The sequence below is a fragment of the Eulemur rufifrons genome, chromosome 28 (genome assembly GCF_041146395.1).
Source record: "Eulemur rufifrons isolate Redbay chromosome 28, OSU_ERuf_1, whole genome shotgun sequence".
Taxonomy (NCBI): Eukaryota; Metazoa; Chordata; class Mammalia; order Primates; family Lemuridae; genus Eulemur; species Eulemur rufifrons.
In genome coordinates, this window is record NC_091010.1 from 51,215,351 (window position 1) to 51,234,346 (window position 18,996).

General features: G+C 41.7%; 1 protein-coding gene across 1 annotated transcript in view; it reads left to right on the top strand.

The window, feature by feature from the left end:
* The window catches only part of SORCS3 (sortilin related VPS10 domain containing receptor 3), a 561,026-nt gene that overhangs the window by 538,767 nt on the left and 3,263 nt on the right, over positions 1 to 18,996 (top strand). The window contains exons 21-25 of the mRNA XM_069459773.1: positions 4,245 to 4,368; positions 5,763 to 5,875; positions 10,256 to 10,387; positions 12,369 to 12,468; positions 13,485 to 13,590. Of these exons, the coding sequence (XP_069315874.1) occupies positions 4,245 to 4,368; positions 5,763 to 5,875; positions 10,256 to 10,387; positions 12,369 to 12,468; positions 13,485 to 13,590 (575 nt within the window). The remainder of the gene's footprint in view (positions 1 to 4,244; positions 4,369 to 5,762; positions 5,876 to 10,255; positions 10,388 to 12,368; positions 12,469 to 13,484; positions 13,591 to 18,996) is intronic.

An 18,996-nucleotide genomic window follows, 5' to 3' on the forward strand; every position in this document is an offset into this window, starting at 1 on the left:
TGGGAATGGCAGCTTTTAGCACGGTGTACGTTTTATATTGTGGAGATTTTATAACATGCGATATTAACTTGGCTTACTGTGTCTGGGAAACCGGTGTAGGCTGCATCCAAAGATTTCCCCGAAGCTCCCTGTTCCATTAGTCAAGTAGAAATCTCATAACTAAATAGTCACTCAGAGCTTTGTCGATTTCTCGCTGGGCTCAGTGGATAATATGTGACCTGTCGCACATGAGGGATTCTCTGTGGGCAGGGATGTAGCTCACAGCCTAGGCAGGACATGAGGTATTATTCTAAGGGCCCTTGCTGTGGGCTGGCTCTGCAGCTTGGATGAAGCACAGAGACAGGGAAGTCAATCAGCTGCCTGTTGGATTTGTGGGGCTCTGAAAGGCCAATTTGCTGGGATTAACAGAGGTCTGGCTTAATAAATGTGTCTGCTTGCCTAATGTATTTGAGTAAATGAACCTTAAAATACTTGATTTAATTTAGCATTGGGCACCAGATATCGGTGGCTGATGAAGAAGTCAAGAATCCCGTTGCGTGTTCCAGCTTGCAAGGAAGGTGAAATCAGCCATGCTGCCATAACAGCTGATGAAAAACAAAAGCAATTTGGAAAACAAAATTAGCTCCTGCCATTTCCCTAGCATGGGAATCTGTAGCTCGCCACCCGGGGACCAAGTGTTCCCATTCAGCACAGTTTGTTTGCTGTGGCTCAGTGCCCTGACTGGCTGGCAGGAGGGCACGCACTCTCTTCCTTCAGTTGGCATTCCTTCTGTCCTGCAGCCCTAGCCCCCTGCTGGGGCCCTGGATCTCCTAGAGAAGCAGCCAGATGGAGACAAGATCAAATCTGCTGGGACAGGAGGAATTCCACTCCTCCCAGAAGAGGTGCCATTGCTCGGGATAGCACCACAACCCCTGAGTCTTTAGAAGCACACACAGGTAAAGGAGAGAGGCTGTGTGTACTGCTGAGAGCTGAAGACGATGACATGGAAGTAGTGAGAGCTCCCTGAAAAGAAAACTGTTAAGGGAGAAAAATGCCTGCTGGTGAGAGGTGGGAAAAGATGAGAGATGGTTGAGGGCATAAACCGAACTGGAAGGGCAATGTAATGCAGTCGTGGTCAGAGAGAGTAACTCGTGGAATCAGAAAAAATAAAAACACTTGGATTGTTTCTTGTTTTTAAACTTTTACCCTAGTGTTTCATTATGAAAAATTTTAAAAAGTTGAAAGAATGGTGTAGTATACATCCACATACCCACCACCCCGTAGTATACAAATACATTTACTCTGCTTATCCTATCCTATGTCTGTCTGTCCATCCCTATATTCATCCGTCAATCTATCTTGACTTTTTTATTCATTTAAAAGTAAATTTAAGATACCTGTATACTCTGCCCTAAATGATTCAGCTTGAAAATCATTAACTATATAGTTCAATATTTCTTTACACTTTTCTCCCCTGGTGGTATACAATGTATTAACAACAGGATGCACAAGCCTGCAGTGTCCACTTCCTGAGTTTTGACAAAGACATTCACCTGTGTAAACCAAACTCCTACCAAAGTGTATAGTATTACCATCATTCCATAAAGTTTTCTTATTCCCTTTTCAGTCAATTTCCACCCCCAATTCTCAGAACCAACCACTATTCTGTTTTCTCCATCATAGATAAGATTTGCCTGTTCTAGAACTTTATAAAAATGTAATCATACAGTATATATTCTTTTATGTATGGTACTGTTTATATATGTATATACATAACAGTATTTGTTCTTTTCTATTCACTGTATGAATATACTATGGTTCATTTATTCATTTTCCTACTGTTGAATTCCTGGGCTCTTTCTAGTTTTCGGCTGTTATGAATAAGCTACTATGAGCATTTTGGTTTTGTTTTGGTTTGGAATATGTGTTTTCTTTTCTCTTGACTAAATTCCTAGGATTATGGTTGCCAAATCAAAAAATGTGCAATGGTATAACCACTTTGGAAAAAGTTCTTGGACTTTCATGTCAAACTAAACTTTTTCCTAAGTAGTTGTAGGATTTTCCATTCCCATCAAAATTGTATGAGAATTGTAATTGCTCTGCATCTTTGACATTATTTGGTATTATCGTTTTATAGTATTAGCCATTTTGGGTGTGTAGAAGTATCTCACTTTCTTTATGAAGAACGTGACTAAGGTAGTGAAGCTACTGAGGGCTTTCTGAGGGCTAAACCCTAATGTGCTGACCACTAGGAACTAGAAATCTTACCTGAAGCGATTTGTCCATCCTATAGATTCTCATTGCTGAGTGAGTCCTCACAGATCTTCTAAGGCAAACCCTTCATTCAACAGGTAAAGAACTAAGGCCTAGAATGGGAACAGACTTTGCTCAAGGTCATTCTTTAAAACAGTATCAGAGCCAGAGTTTCAAGTCACTGTTTTGGTTACACTGGGGATGGCTACTCTGTGGCACGTGTTTTCTCCCTGATTCCATCCCATGGTCGTGCCCGACATTGCTCTGCTGAGCCCAGCTTGACTCTAGCTTCTTTCTCAAAACAGGATTCTAATCACCCACTACTGGTCTGTTGCGTTTTATATGCATGAAGAACCTACTTGCGCCTCATCATTATTTAATTCAGAAGGCCACACGCTTGTGCGTAACTTCACCCAGCCCTAAGCATGGGGAAGAATGCCTGAACTCTGAGGTTTGCCCTTAGTTAAGGGAGGTAGTGTATCTCTTTCCATCCTCTCTTGCTTCTTTCATTTAGCAAACAGAAAAGAAATATCAGAAGCTTAGGGCAGTATCTCCAATCCTGCCCATCTCCAGCCATCAGTTCGATCATGAAATAGATCTACAGAATTTTAAAGCAGAAGAAATTAAAATTATTGTTTCAGAGGCACTTGCTGAAAATTCTGGGCTAGAAAGGCATTTCCAGTTTTCAGTGTGGACACCATGAGAATGCTGCATCTTGGAGCCTCTGCAGGGCTCCGTGTGAGTGTGCCGTGGGAGTGCTGGCCCAGACACCTCCCCATTAGGGGGCATCTCTGTGCACCACTCAATGGGCTGCATTATTGCTCTCTATCCTGTTGTTTCCTGACACACAAAGAAGAGAGGGAGTCTTGTCATCTGCACTTGTGACATCCCTGTCAGCTGCTTTAGACCAGCCTCCTACTGTTACGTTGTCTTACCTTCCGAACAGCAGGGAACTTGTGAGGGCACCCACTGTAAGATGACCACTGAATAATGACTGCAATGACTCTACAATCTCAGGAGCTGCACTCTCTTCTCTCCAATATGCATCTGCTTTTATCAAGATCCTTTTTCCCAGGAAAATAATGTAATTACAGTTGACCTTGAATAACATGAGTCTGAACTGCTCAGGTCCGCTTATATATGGATTTTTTTTCAATAAATACAGTCTGCCCTCCATGTCCATCCACAGTTTCCACATTTGCAACCAAATGCTGATCAAAAATACAGTATATTCAGGATTCAAAATCTGCAGATATGGAGGGCCTACTGCGGGATTAGAGTTATGTGCAGATTTTGGTATCTGCTGGGGTCTTGGAGCCTAACCCCCATGGATTCTGAGATATGACTGTATTCCATTTCTGTCTTCATACTTGAGAAGTTCTTATCTCTTATGATGATCGAGGAGACAAACAGGAAAAAAAGATGAAAAAATGATCACAAGTATGTATGTTGTCCAACCTATTAAAATGGTAAAAATGCCTTGCAGTGGAAAACACAGATATAATAAAACAAAAAGTCAGTAATCTGACCGTGCCTCCAATTTACATACATTTTCTGCTGTATGGAAAACAATATGCCTGGGGTGGGCAATACAGAAGTAAATAACATGTGATCACTATTCTGAAAGGTCTTTTAGTCCAGGAATACAGGATGGACGTACAAGTTACATAAGATATTGGGGGAGAAGAAAAATGATCTATTCCCAGACGCAACAGGAACAGGTTCTAAAAGCTGCTTTTACTCTGCCCCAGGAGAAGGAACAGAATGATATGCAAAATCCAGGATGACTAGTTTTATCCTCATCTCTTGGAATTAACATTTTTATAATGTATTTCAAGTATGTTAATACTCTTCCTGGATACTGGAAGAATAATCAGTTTTAGGAAGCTGTATAAAGTTTCTTTTTTTTTTTTTTTTTTCCTTTTCCAAGTTGACAGTCTGAGGTTTACAGGGAAGGAAGGAAGATATCCCACAGAGGACTGAATGGGTGTTGTTACTTCTCTGTCTTGTAGCCCCTCATCACCTTGGACAGCAGCATCTCCTACATGTTCCTTGCAGAGGGAACCAACACCATCACTGTCCAGGTGGCCGCTGGGAATGCCCTTATCCAGGACACAAAAGATATCGCAGTTCATGGTGAGCCCTGAAAATTGTCCTGAGGTGCTCCTTCCCGCCCAGCTGATTTCCTCTGCCAATCCTTGTGGCAATCGCTGATTGCTTCAGAAATTCCCCAGGCCATAGGAAAATTATGTAGCTCAATAAGAGCCATCCAAACCTACCTCCTAGGTAGAAATTAAGGTTATAAGGGAACCATATCACAGACATGTATTTGTTCTCCCCTGTGGTGTGTCTGCATCACAGTCTGTTTAGGGTTCTCATTAGACAGAAACATGTATCATGAGCTGAAGGAATGCTAAGCTGGAAAGACTGTCATAGAAGGAGCTAGATCAGATGTCTTGATTAGGTCTCTGCAACACACAGACAGTACCCACTCTGGTGAGAATGGGGACCAGTGATTTCAAAAGTTTGAGGAGCCATGGTCCCTGCCTTTGTAGGACTCATAGCTCAGGTAATGAGATGACCTACCCATATGTAGTTTCTCAATTGTTGGGGCGTCTAACATCATTGGCTGCAAAAGCTTGATAATGAAGCTAAGAATATAAACTTAGACAATGACAGGAGCGTGGTGAATAGGACCACCATCCTGTTCTCAATCCTGAAGAACCATTCTTGATTATTAAATTTATTTTGAATGAAATTGATCATGCTTCTCCCTCCATTCCACACAACCTCCCCCAGGTCCCTGGACACAGCCACTATCACTGTGGTTTTCCAGAAGTTTGTAGGAAACTATGTGAGTCTCTGACTCAGACCATATTTCTCTAGCCTCACCCCAGGTGAATTCCTTTCCCTACATCTCTGCAAGCTTGTGCTCAGCTTCTTCACGTGGCATTTGAAAGGTTTTATTTTTTAAGCAAATATTTTTATTGAAGTATACATTTTATACAGAAAAGAGCACAAGTGTTTAGCTTCCTGAATTACCACAAAGTGAATAAACGTGTACTTACCAACCAGGTCAGGAAATTGAACATGAGCTACACTCTGGATACATGGTTTCCACCTACTTTCTAATTCTCTGTGGCAGATTCTAGCACAATGGACGAAGGGGCTGAGGAAGGAGAAATTAAGAGGCTTCATTGTGTATGCTTTTTGCTGGGTTTGCACAGTGTCACTTACAGTAGCAGAAGTCACCTTCTAGAGTTTCACGCTTCTCTTTCATTTCATATAATATTATTTATAAGAGGAAAGGCTTGAGATCTTAGTGACTAACACAACTGATAGAATCCCAAATCTACTTCCAATCTCCAAATTCCACTTTCTTCCAGAAGCCAAGAAACAAGCTGAGAATAGCATCTGACTCATGAAAGAGCAGACCTTTCCCCTAAAGCACAGTGATTGTGGAGCCCCTCCCCTATCACCCCCTTGCTTCTTCCTCTCCCAGCCTCACCTGCGTACTCTTTCCCCTGCAGAATACTTCCAGTCTCAGCTCTTGTCATTCTCTCCTAACCTGGATTACCACAATCCTGACATTCCTGAGTGGAGGCAAGATATTGGCAATGTCATCAAGCGAGCTCTGGTTAAAGTAAGTTGGCTTCATCTCTGTGTAAGTCTTTGTGAATAAAGAAAAGAACTCAATGGTGTGGTCTGGAATACATTTTCATGGATCAAAACCACCATTCTACAATTAGATAGAGATTAATTTTCTGCAAAAAGAGAGGGAGAAAGGAAGAATGGAGGGAGTAAAGGAAGGAAGGAGGGAAGGGAAGAAAGAGTAAAGGAAGGAGCAAGGGAGAGGGAAAGGCAGAGGGAGACAGAGGAAAGGAGGGAAGGAGAGAGAGAGTCCAGTCCAGTGTTTGAAGATGGAAATTGGCCCAATATTTATCTTGAATTTTTTTGAGACAGGGGCTTGATCCCTTTAATGAACCATTCATTGAGTCGATACTAATATCATGCACTTGGCTGGCTCTTTGCCCACCAAAGGGATCTTCTTAACCAGACATTCAGACTCACAAGATTACCATGGGCCATAATGGGGCACTCAGAAGGCTACAGGCCGGGAAACAGAGCATTTCAGCAACGTGACAGAGTTAGAGAGCTAACTCAAGATCAGGTTTGCCTAGAGAAAGTGAAAGGATTTGGTTAACTATTTTCTCCCATCCAAGTACTAACCAGGCCTGACCCTGCTTAGCTTCCGAGATCAGACGAGATCGGGCGCATTCAGGGTGATATGGCCGTAGACCGGTTAACTGTTTTCTTAGAGCTAGGCACTAGCACATAAGAATGAATAAAACATGATCAATTCAAATGTAGAAATAAGGCTAATGTGTGACCAGCTCTAAGGTAGAGGTATGGCCAGCTTGTCCAAGAAGCACAGAGAAAAGTGTGAATTGCTCTATCTGTGGAAGTGCGGGTTTGGCACAGATTTGCAATTCAATAAATACTTGTTAAACTATTGAAATGGTTTTGAAGGGGCTACTTGAACTGTGTTTTAAAGGATGAGTGTTAGTTAATAGGGAAAGGATGGTGTCCTTCAGGTAGAAGGAACAGCATATGCAAAGCAATGGACTAGTGAGAGAGTACAGCATATTTGGGAAATGGCAGAGAGTTTGATGCAGCTGATCTATAGGTTATAAGGGACACTGTGGCTAAAGTTGATCTGGGGTGGTTAGGTCAGATTGGGAAGGGTCCGAAAAGCTACAAGGAACTTGGCATCTATCCTTATAGGCACTGCAAAGTATGAAAAGTATTGTTTTTCTTCTTTTATTTAAGGAAGAAAATTCTGCCGATGGATTTATATTTGTGATCCATTCTAGTGGCAGTGCTGAGTAATGGGTGGCTGGGGTGGGAAGGGAACAGGATAGGAGAGAGATTTTACAAAAGATGCCTAGTTAGAAGACCACTGGAGTGATCTAGGCCAGAGAACATAAGACCCTGAAGAGGAAAGATTCAAAGGCTACTTAGGAAGTCGAACAATAGAGTTGGTGAGTAATAAAATGTAGTGTGAATGAGAGGAGGGAGAAGCTTTCTGATTACAAGAGTCCGTAGGAGATGACCTTGCCATTAATCAAAATGAGCATTATGTAGGAGAAACATGCTTGGGAAACAATAGTGGCTCAGCCTTTCCAATGTAAGTTGGAGCATCTGAGAAAACCAATGGGGTGAAGAGGACCAGGAGAGTTGAAAAGACGGGTCTGCAGATGAAGCAGAGGTTCAACCTGGAGGTAGAGAGGTAAGAGCTGAGGCTGTGGAGGTTGCCAGGCTCCCCAGGGCGGGGGCAGATGTGACTGCAGATGCTCCCTGAGGCCAAGGAGAAAGATGCAGGAAGGGCATGGAGAAGGAGCCAACAGAAAGGAAGGAGAATAGGTAACAGACAAGGATTTAAGAGCACTCCTGTGGGGAGTTGTCTATAAGAGTAACTACTTTGAAATCTTTTTGCAAAGAGATTGTTCATAGAAAGAGATGAAAATGAGATTTCTGTGTATGCTCTCTTAGTCTGTTTGGGCTGCTAAATAACAAGATACCATAAACTGGGTGGCTTATAAACAATGGAAATTTATTTCTTATAATTCTGGAGGCTTGGAAGTCTCATGTCAATGTTATAGCAGATTGAATATCTGGTGAGGGTCCATTTCCTGGTTCATAGATGGCACCTTCTTGCTGTGTGGAAAGGGCAAGGCAGTTCTCTGGGGTCTCTTTTATAAGGACCTGATCCAATTCGTGTGGGCTCTGCCCTCACAACCTAATCATCTCTCAAAGACTCCACCTTAACACCATCACACTGATAATTAAGTTTCAACATATGAATTTGGGGGTGGGTGGACACAAATATTCAGAGCATAGTATATGTCTTTGATTGTGAGGCATCCAGAATTATATTTTGTATGGTTTCATTTATTAGAAACTTACTAGCTTTTAAAGACATAACTTAGCAATTATCATAATACTACTATTAAATAATAATAATTATGTCATTTGATTCATATGTCTCAAACCTCACGAGGACTAATCATTCACAAGTCCCTTTGGAAGGGACTAAGTGAATCTAGATACACAGCTCCAGGGTCCCTGCAGAGTCCTTGATTGACTGACGCTCCCTGAGATTACTCTTTTCTGAGACAAAGGGTCACTCCAGCCAAGGCTTGCCCCCTTCACTCCATTGGGTGATTCTCTGCATATTGTCCCTACGTCTGGTGTTCTGAGACTTGCTTTCCCTGGAAGGTTAGGGTAAGGCCTTCCTGCCCCATGGACTTGAGCAGCACTGAGACTTCCAGCTCCTTGAGGCTCACGTCCCCCAGCAGGAATACTGAGGCGTGTTGCAGACCACCTTGGGTTTCCAAAAGGATGCCTTGCTGGCTGGTGGACTTTTCAGGCTTCTCACGGGTGCTGCTTATCTCCCTGTAAACTGCCTCTCTTACTTTTCTCATATCCACCCCGAGAATGAATTCCAATCCCAGTTCCACATAGGAATCAGAGCTGAGCAAATGGGAAAACATCAGCCCCTTTGCTTCTATTCAATTCATCAAACATCTTTTGGAACAGTGAGGTAGCCACAAAGACCCCCAGGAATGTGTGGGCAAGCACACAGTAAGAACCTATCAGAGAAAGACTGTACACACCAGATGTAATCGTATGTCACAGTGGACACGATCTATGTCCCTGAATTGTGGTGGACATGGAAATCTGGTGGTAACTGGGGTGGGAGTCTGAAGTGGAGGAGATTACTGTGGGCAGAGATAGTCACAGGGGACTTCCTGGAGGAGGTGGGCATTTCAGCTGAACCACAAATGATTAATATATATCGTATTTGGATAGGCAGAAGAGGTGTTGTTCTGGATAAAAGATTTTCAGGAGGCACATAGGAAAGAATAAGCATTCTCTTTACAGGGGGAGAACTCACAGTCCTGTTTTCTTTAAGAATTCGCCTTCAGACAGAAGCTTACTTTTAAGTTTTTATTAGAAAAGCAATATAATCCTTTTACTAAGCACTCAGAAATAGAAAAATTCACTCATAATCTCAGCCTCTTAACAAAGTTTAGTATTTTGTTATTTTCTCTTCTGTACATTTGGATTTTTATGGCGTTGTAACCCAAGAAATGTAAGGAAATAGATCAGAGGGCAGCTATTGTAAGTATTTTTCCATGTTGCCTCATAGTACTCATTATCATCTTAATTACAGAATTATATACTATCAGCTATTAAATAAATGCCAGTATTTATTTAATTTTTTTGAAAACTTGAGTTTTTCCCATTTATTTGCTATTATAAATAATGTTGTGAGCAGTTTTTTCTCCATATGGCTTTTCCTGTGTTTCCAATCGTGTCTTTAGGACAAACTTGCCAAGTTACAGTTACTGAATGAAGGGTTTGCATATTTTTATGGCCTTAAAGTAAGTCTTTTGGAAAACAAATTGGCAATATGTATCAATTGTTAATGCTACCAGCACCAAACAAGGGAACCTCCTTCACTGCAGCCTCACCAATATTAGCTATTAAACTTAAAAAAAAAAAAAATCCTGCTTTCATAAGTGAAAAGAAGTGCTGCTCTGCTTTCTTTAAATTTGCATCTTTCCCTATTTGTTTATGACTCTTTATTCCTCATTTGCAGCCAGTCTGTGTTTTAGCTAGAAGCTCTAGTTCTCTTAGTGCAGAAAAATGGAAAATATGGAAGAAACTTTTGCAAATGTTCTCAGCAAATAATGGTTTGAAAATCATTTGTGATACTATTTTAATTTCTGTAAAAATGTATATGAGAGCAGAAGGGGCAGCGAAACTAATAATTCTTTACCTAGCAGATCTAGGGGAAAACAGAAAGGACGCCTGGATGTATATTGGAGGCTGTGCCTAAAATGCTGCATCTGAAAAATGTACAGGAGCCCTCGAGCTGTGCACCCTGCTCCTTGTTACTGATCTGGGGAAGGCCGGCTCTCCCAGGACCTCACTCTTTGTCTAAACATCTTTGCAGGTAACCAGTGTCCCGGAAGACCAGATCCTGGTTGCCGTGTTCCCTGGCCTCCCCACTTCAGCAGAGCTGTTCATCCTCCCCCCCAAGAACCTGACGGAGAGGAGGAAAGGCAACGAAGGGGACCTGGAACAAGTAAGGGGAAGCAGACGCGGCTGGGACCCTTGCGGTACCCAACACTCAAAGGGGGCACAAAGCTGTTTCCAGCCAAAAAGGGAGACAGGGTCTCTGCCATTGCCCCACCAGCCTGTCAGTCTTTGCCCAACACACAGGGTTTTGAAGACCAGTCAGCCTTACCCAGAATAAACACAAATGTAAATTGACTGGAGCATTCAGTCACCCAGGAAGGAAAGGAGCTCCAAGGTCATCCATTCCAATGGCCGGCAGCCCTGCACCTGGCTCATGTCTCCCTGCTAGTTACCCCTCCTGGGGTGAAGCAGGGAGGCAGCAGAGAGAGGGGGTGGGATTTGAGTTGCTCTACCTGTTCCTGGGACTATGTCTTTCTTGTTTTTAAACTGTACTGGCCCTAGAGATCCTCACCAATTTAAGCTCTGATTCTGGGGAGAAATGAACTACTTTTAAACATGTTTCTTTGGAGAGGGATGGTTTGCCTCATCTTGCTTTGACTAAGGAAACAGTCTTTCCAAAAGGGATAGTGATTCACTCCCTTATCAAATGGGCATATAGAACTATACTGTGATCTGCACACTTCCCTGTGAGTAGGGAAATGGCCAGTCTGGTGTTTCTCCCTCTGACTGCCTGCTCCTCCTGGGGTCCTATTGACTGCACTCTGTTTCACCCTTCCCTGCCTTCCCTTGATGCTAAGTCAGGAGAAGTGGAAATAAGTGAGAATGAGCCTGCAGGAAATCAGCATGAATCAAACCCATTTGCTCCCATACAAGGTAATCATTGTACAGACATCGTCTGTGCCCTAATGGTCTTCACCTGGCCATCACCCTGTCCCCATCTCCATCCACAGTCCTCGAGCAGCACAGATGCAATGGCAGTTTCTCTGGAAAATGAAACAGTCCCTTCCATTGCAGGGTTGCATATTGAAGTTGGCCAGAAATAAATTCAGCTTCTCAATGCATACATCACTTTTACAAGACCTCTTTATTCTGAAATAGCAAGTGGCATGTGTGAACTATATTTGGAAGCTACAATATCCATCCATTTAGATAAATAGGTAATTACGGTGATGAATAGCAGCTGTGATATTAAGGCGCATACAGCGAGATAAGAGTTAGGGACAACAGCCTAAGTCTGCCTCAGCTTTCATGTGGGAATTACAGAGTGATTAAATCGATGTTATGTGTTCTGAGACTTGCCGGGGAAAAGTAAAGAGGAAAAATTATCCCATAAAAAGGAGGCAGCTTCTGCTTTGATGTTTGCCTCCCATTGTCTCTAAGATAGAAAAAGCAGAGGAGTGGGCTGGGGGTGTACGTGCCTGCTTTAATCCTGGCGGGGGCCTCCATCCCCTGTGTGTACTGCTTGATCAGATTAAAGAGCTAATGATGGGTTGACTTTCTTTCATTGGAACCCATAACAGATCTTCTTACGGTAGGTAATAAAGGCATGGATGAAAGAACACTGATCTAGGAGTTGAATGAAACACCTAAGCCTGTTATAGCTCTACTTTACGAGATGATTATGGGCACCCCTCTTTCTGTCTCACTTCCCTCTCCAGAATAAGCAAATAATACAAACTACAGTCATCCCTCCATATCCATGGGGGATTGGTTCCAGAATCCTGGCATATACCAAAATCCACACATATTCAAGTCCTGTAGTTGGCCCTGCAGAACCCACATCTATGAAAACTCAGGCTTCCACATGCATGTTTTCCAGCCCTTGAATACTACATTTTCTATCCATGTTAAGTTGGAAAAAAAATCTACATATGAATGGACCTGGACAGTTCAAACCCATGTTGTTCAAGGGCCAGTTGTACTTCCTTGGCTTCACAAGGCTCCAGGAACCAAATTGGTAAAGATATTCCAACATCCTGTTTCCTGATTGAACATGGTCATTTTTTACCTATTAATCTTTTCCCTGGTTTCTTATCCCATGAGGGAGCATCATCACATCTCTCTCTTATTTTTTTTTTTTTTTTTAGATTGTAGAGACACTATTTAATGCTTTAAACCAAAATTTGATACAGTTCGAGCTGAAGCCAGGGGTTCAAGTCATTGTATACGTCACACAGCTGACATTAGGTGAGTGCCGCTGGGAATCAGGGGAAAATGGGTATGGTGATCTGTTATCCCAGAGAGAAAAGGGAGGAGATAATCACCAAACACTTCACTTTGGAGGAGGGCCATTCTGTGTAGTTACGCTTCAGAAAGATTAGTCATATGTATCTCCCGGAGACTCCCTGTGGCGCTGGCAGGAAGACTGTGTGAGGAGTGAGTTTGCCGTTAAATCCCTACATAGTTTTGGAGAAAACCTACAATTTCTTTGGGTCTTGACTTTATTTATTTGTTCATTTATTTATCATTCATCATTTATCTGTAATAGTGGGATTACGTTGCGTAGTTCTCAAGCTCTCTTCTTTTCTATGATTTTTTTATTTCATGAATCTTAGATCAGAGACTAGATAATATAACTTTAAAACCCCCTTCCAATTTACACTGTGTGAGTCTAAGTAGCAACAGGGAAAAGCTCTAGTTGGTATATTTATGATAGGATTAAAAAAGGCATGTCCCATTAGGCATCTACTTCTGGCTCTCTGGGAGAGTCTGTGTGCCAAATGGTTTTTATAATTGTAAGACTTTTCAGATGTGGAAGTCCAGCTATGCCCTTCCAGTGGTGTTCTACCTACCCGAACATCATGGAGGAAGAGAATGAAACTCTGCATTATATTTAACCGAAAAGTTCAGTGGGCTGCCTGTAATCATACTGGCTGGCACACAGGCTGTCCAGGAAAAAGAGCATTTGAGCCCTTTTTCCATTCCCCTCAGCCAGACATACATTGTTCAATTTCAACCAAAAACAGCAAGTTTACTGGGGCAGAACAGAGGAGTTTACTTTCCCCAACAAGCTGTCATTGGGGATATGATTCTTATCTTTGAAGCCAGGCTTCCTGTGCCCAGAGAGCTCTCAGGGCAACTGGAGACTGGACATAGGATGGAGACCAGTGGTCTCCTTTCTCCACTGGGTACTCCCTCCAGCTAATAGCTTCCAAGTGAGTATGTCTGTCTTCCAAGTGAGTATGTCTGTTCTTTCCTCCTAGCTCCATTGGTGGACTCCAGTGCTGGGCATAGCAGCTCAGCCATGCTTATGCTCTTGTCAGTGGTGTTTGTTGGCCTGGCTGTGTTTTTGATCTACAAGTTTAAAAGGTATGTGCTTAATTTAGATCTTGAGCTAGGTTCATTGCAGATGATTCTCCCTTTAACTAATTTTCCTAAACTCATCTCAAGAATTTGATTTTAATTCTCCTTGAAGCTCTGTTGACATTGGGGAAAAGCAGAAATAGTTGAGGGTCAGAGGGAATAAATGGGTTTAAGAATCAGAACTCCATCCAATTTATAGGTATAATGAGTTGGGCAAATCCCATTTGAGCTGAAGCCAGGGGTTCAAGTCATTATGTACGTCACACAGCTGACATTAGGTGAGTGCCCCTGGGAATCAGGAGAAAATGGATGTGATGATCTGTTATCCCTGGCCTATGAAATTAATTTATTCTCTTCAAGAGAAGGGTTAGGGGTTTTAAAACCTCACCCCAATTTCTAAAGTAAGGTCTCAAAGAGTCAGAAGATCTTTTTATACAGGTCAACTCCCCATTCAGAGTGGTTAAGTAGAGAAAATGCAGCTAAAATCTGATACATGCACAGACACACACATGCATTTTCACATTGCCTTTTGCTGCTATCCAGTATCTCTGTTTAAAGGTATATGCTAAAAAATATTCAGCCTTCATCCCTCTCCCTATTTCTCCTGTTCTAAAGGGATATTGATCAGGGAAACTAAACTCCACACATATTCTTAAATTATTTTTAAAAGCCACAGGAGAGATGGTATAATAAGACACTTATAACAAAAAAAAATTGAAATCCATATTCTGTACCAATATTTAAACTATGTAATACTCCTACCTGGAAGTATATTGGTTAAGAGTATGAACTCTGAAATCTGACAGATCCAATTTTAACTTTTAGCATTTGTAACCTTAGGCAATAGTATTTCTATCTCTAAGCCCTAGTTTCCTCATCAGTAAAATGAGGATAAAAAGAATAACTTTATAGGTTTGCTATATGGTTGAAATGTCATAATATCTATAATATATACTAGTCAACAAAGCTAAGCTATTATAGATAACAAAGAGCATGTCTTCCAAAGATACCTTCTGTGTCATAAACTGGGACATAGTAGGTTCTCAAAAATTTTATCAGTGTCATAAAGATGTGCTTCTGAGGAATCCGGGGTGAAGTAAAAATACTATTATAATCATATGAGTTGTGAAAGCACCACTTGGTCCTGGGACTCTTTCTGGGAACTGAAGGTGATGCTTTTAGGTTTTGGTAGAGACCAGTGGTAAAGGACTGTTTCTGTCCTCCTCCTTCCTGCTTAGCGCTCTGGTCGGGGGTATCTCAGTTACTTAAAAGTGCCAGTTTTACTCAACATACCTCTCAGCATTAGCCACAATAGCAGAAATCTTATCAACGCCCTCCATGCCCACTAGAAAGACAGAGATTTACTTCCCCACTTAATTTATAGACCAGTATGTAAGTTCATGTCCTCTTGGATCAAGATTTTGTCAACCCACCTGTCCCTGCTCCCTTTGAAGAGAGGAAAAACCTTTATGTCACAATTGGAGAGAAAAGGCTCAATTTGTAAACAATCTGGTTAAGGCAACACCCATTCATAGATGTACTTCGATTATTTGCGGGGAACATTTTAACTTTTGACTCATCTAAGGATTTGATTGTGGGGAAGCCTGGTGGTTGCTGGGGCTTGAAAATCAACTCAACCAAATGTGTCACCTCTGGCTCCTGTGACTCCATAGTTGCTAAGGATGAGGGCCAATCACAGTCCTGCAAAGAGGTATTTGTGTCAGGTGGCTCCAAAGCAAGGACACTTAAGGATCACTTGTCCTGTGATTTGGAAAGTTTCTGTTCCTTTATAAATATGTTTAAACTCCCTAGATAGTCAATTTATTCGTGCAGGCATCTCTAAACATGTATACTTTAATACATGAATCCATGCCAGGTAGTGGCATCTCTGAACTATTCGACCTTTATAGTTCCTCATTATCAGCCAACCCTTTCTAAGTCCCTGACAGTGTATCATGTAGCTAAGGCTACAGAAAACAAACACCAATCAAATTGAATAACAGCAGCATCAGCTAAGACTAACCAGTTGTCAGCTAACCTTTATTTTTCTGGCCCCTTTTTGGGGACGTTTTCCTCCCAGTGCTCAAGCCCTTTGGTAGACATTCTGTTGGATTTTCTTTTATTTCTTTGGCCTCCTTTCCCTCCCTCTCACATGGTACCCCAATGACAGCCACGTGGAGGGTGCCTAGTTTGCAGTAAGTAAAGGTCAGGTTCCTAGCTGGGATTCCCAGAGGCTCCTTGGCTTCTTTCATTACTGTACAGTGGAACTTCTGCAATGATAAAAATGCTCTATAATCTGTACTAATACCATAGCCACTAGTGCGACCAAGGAACCAAATTTTAATTATATTTAACTTTAATTAATTTAAATGTAAATAGTTAGTAAATGCTCTGTTGAACAGCACAGTGGGCTTTCTGTTCTGTGTCCAGATCACTGGCCATTCTGAGTTTTCAGACCCAAAACTTCCTCTCTGTAATTGCCAGAGTTAACTCATGAAACCATTCATTCACTCCACAAATATTTATTGAGTGCCTGCTGTGGCCAGGCACTGAAAATGATCTCAATGTCCCAAGTGGTCACTTAACAGTGAGAAGGAGAATAGAGTTATCATGAGCCTCAAGCTTCCTTTAGGTAAATATCAGCCTGCCTCTCACAGTCCAGCTTGCTCTTGGATGGTGACTGCTGTTTTCCAGCATCTCCAGCAATATAATTGACATGGATTTTAATTTCTGAAAAATGCCTAACAAGACAGGCTTTCTTTCCATAACTGTAGATCTGATTTTTCTGATTATCCAAGAGAATGTTTCAGCTTTTCTATTCCTTCCAGCCATTTCTTCAGTAGGGCTTTCATCACCATCCAAAGCCTACTTTGCTCTCTCTAAATTTCCTCCCACGGGCTTCTAACACTCATGATAGCTGGAGCAAACAAATACAAATTGCAACTGGTTTTGGTTTTTATCTTTTTAAAAATTTTTGTGGGGAGACTTGGGCCTATCCATATTACCCTTCTTATTTAAACCTACATGAATATGTGGTCCAAGACGTATCTCTTGATCGCCTCATTTCCTACCTTTCTCATATGCAAAAGCAAGGTTCAGACTTGACTTACATTCTCAATAGTCCCCCAAGTGGATGTGTCAAGAAATAAAAGCAACCTCACAATTTTTTTAAATGTTGCAAATTGTGATATAAAATTTATTCCCTTCCAACCATCTATGTGCAAAAGATGAAAAATATGCCAGTTTTTAGATGCGTTGTTTGGAAACTAAAATAAAGTGGACAATCTTTATGGGGGCAAGTTTATCCAAATCCCCATAGATATCATTAGCAAAGCGGGAAAGGGGAGGCAGCAAGCCCTGGCTACCACTCTGAAGCACACAGGCTCGTGTGATTAGGAACGGTTTGACCACCCCTGCACCGCACCAGTATTAGTCGATCACGCCATTCACGAGCGATGTGTTTTGTTATGATTGGAAGGAATCTAAGTCATTAAACTGCATTTCTATCTAGATAAAAAGAAAGTAAGGGCCAACATGAATTTTTAATTACCCACGTTCAAAGAGCCTGCTGTTTGCTGCCTCACACAGATTCTATTCAGTTAAGGTTCTTGTAAATTATATTCAGCTGGTTTAGACCAGTAGGCATCGTGGGTTCACCTCCCTTAATGTATGGAAAGCAAACATTAAAGTCATGAAAACTGAACATAAAGGAAAGGTAGAAAATGCTACATGTTTTAAACCTATTTTCAGAATTTTTTCTTCTGAATTAGCTACAGGAAAATCTTATTAAATGTTTCTGCATTCTGGCTCATTTGGGATTAGAGTGGGGAGGGGACTGGCTGGCACCGGGACAACAGGGGGATTCTCCCTTAGAAATGCATGGAATGGCCTAGATGGAGGTGGGTGTCAGATGTCCCAAGTTTTAATGACATCTATGCCAGTAATTGGCTTCCTGAAATGTCTGGACTTTAGTCCAATTTTACCCCATCCTTTGATGAGGTAAGAAGGGTCTCTTCTAGAAGTGATATTCTAAGATAAAGATGTAGTGTTTTGATTGAAGAATATGGTATAGTAAAGTAGAAAGAGCACAGGCTTTAAGGTCATTTATTCAATAAATTCTTAATGAATGTAAACCATATGCCAAGCACTGTGCTAAATGAAGTGTATACCAGTGAAGATGGAAAACCCACATGGGATTTTTAGCCTAGTGGGAGAGAGAGACAGAAAGCAAGTTGGTAAACATTGGCTATTACATCAGCTTAAACCAATGCCTTATTTATATCTTGTGTAGATATTATCCCTAATTATATATTTATAACAGGGGAGATTGGGTGGTCAGGCACAGCCTCTCAGAGATAACACGTAAGCCAAGCTCTGAAGGAGAAGAGTGGAGGGAATTGTGTTACAGGCAGAGGGAATAGTTGATTCAAAGTCCCCAAGATGTGGGAGTTTGTGCTGGAGTTTGACAACTCAAAATTTGAGTCTCCAACCAACCAGAAGCATTAGCCTCAACTGGGAGCTTGGCAGAAATGCAGAATCTCAACCCATCCAGTCCAGACCTGGAGAGTCATAATTAACATTTTAACAATGACTCTGGGTGATGCCTAAATACATTAAAGTTTGAGAAGTGCTGGCTTGGAGGAATTCAAAGGAGACTACAGAGGCTGGAACACAATGGGTCAGGAGGTGATGGGGATGGGTCAGCACACGAATGCCCCAACAAGATTTCAATCTGAACCACTCCTCCAGCCACAACCCAACCTTCCTCGTGTTTCCAAATCCACTACTTTTGTGTCTTTGAAGGGAGTTATTTAGCTTCTCTTAATCCTTTCCTTAATTCTCTCTACAATCCTTTAAAAAATCTATTATCCCTATTGAACAGATAAGAAGATGGACTCTCTAAGTATTTAAGATACTTGGTCCACAAGTGGTGCTTTGAAAATTGTAGCAATGGCTATGAGTCTATTATTTCTTAGCTATTCATAAAAGAAGCCAATGTGAATTGATTCAATTGGTGCAATCTTAGAAAAAGATGTCTTTTCACTGTGTACAAACCTATGAGTCTCAAAGTCCAGCTCCTTTAAAAACTTAGTAACAGGTAAATATTTTAAGGGTTTTAGTGCCTAACCAACCGGCAGCATTGTCCTTTTATTTATACCTGCTTGGCTTTTATCCCAGGAGAAGGTGCATTTCTGGGGGAGTTCTGTGGTTACAGCTTCCCTGGGCATTTGGGTCTCTGGGTGGCCCTGTGTTCCTTGGCCTCAGGACCACAGTGTCTCTGGGTGACCCATACCTTTCCCTGACACTGGATCTTCCTGTTAATAGCTTATTCCTCTCCTCTCACCCAGGATTTCCAATTGGCCAAGTCTGGCATGCCCTGTGATCTTAATCTGATTTTACTCCTGCCTCATG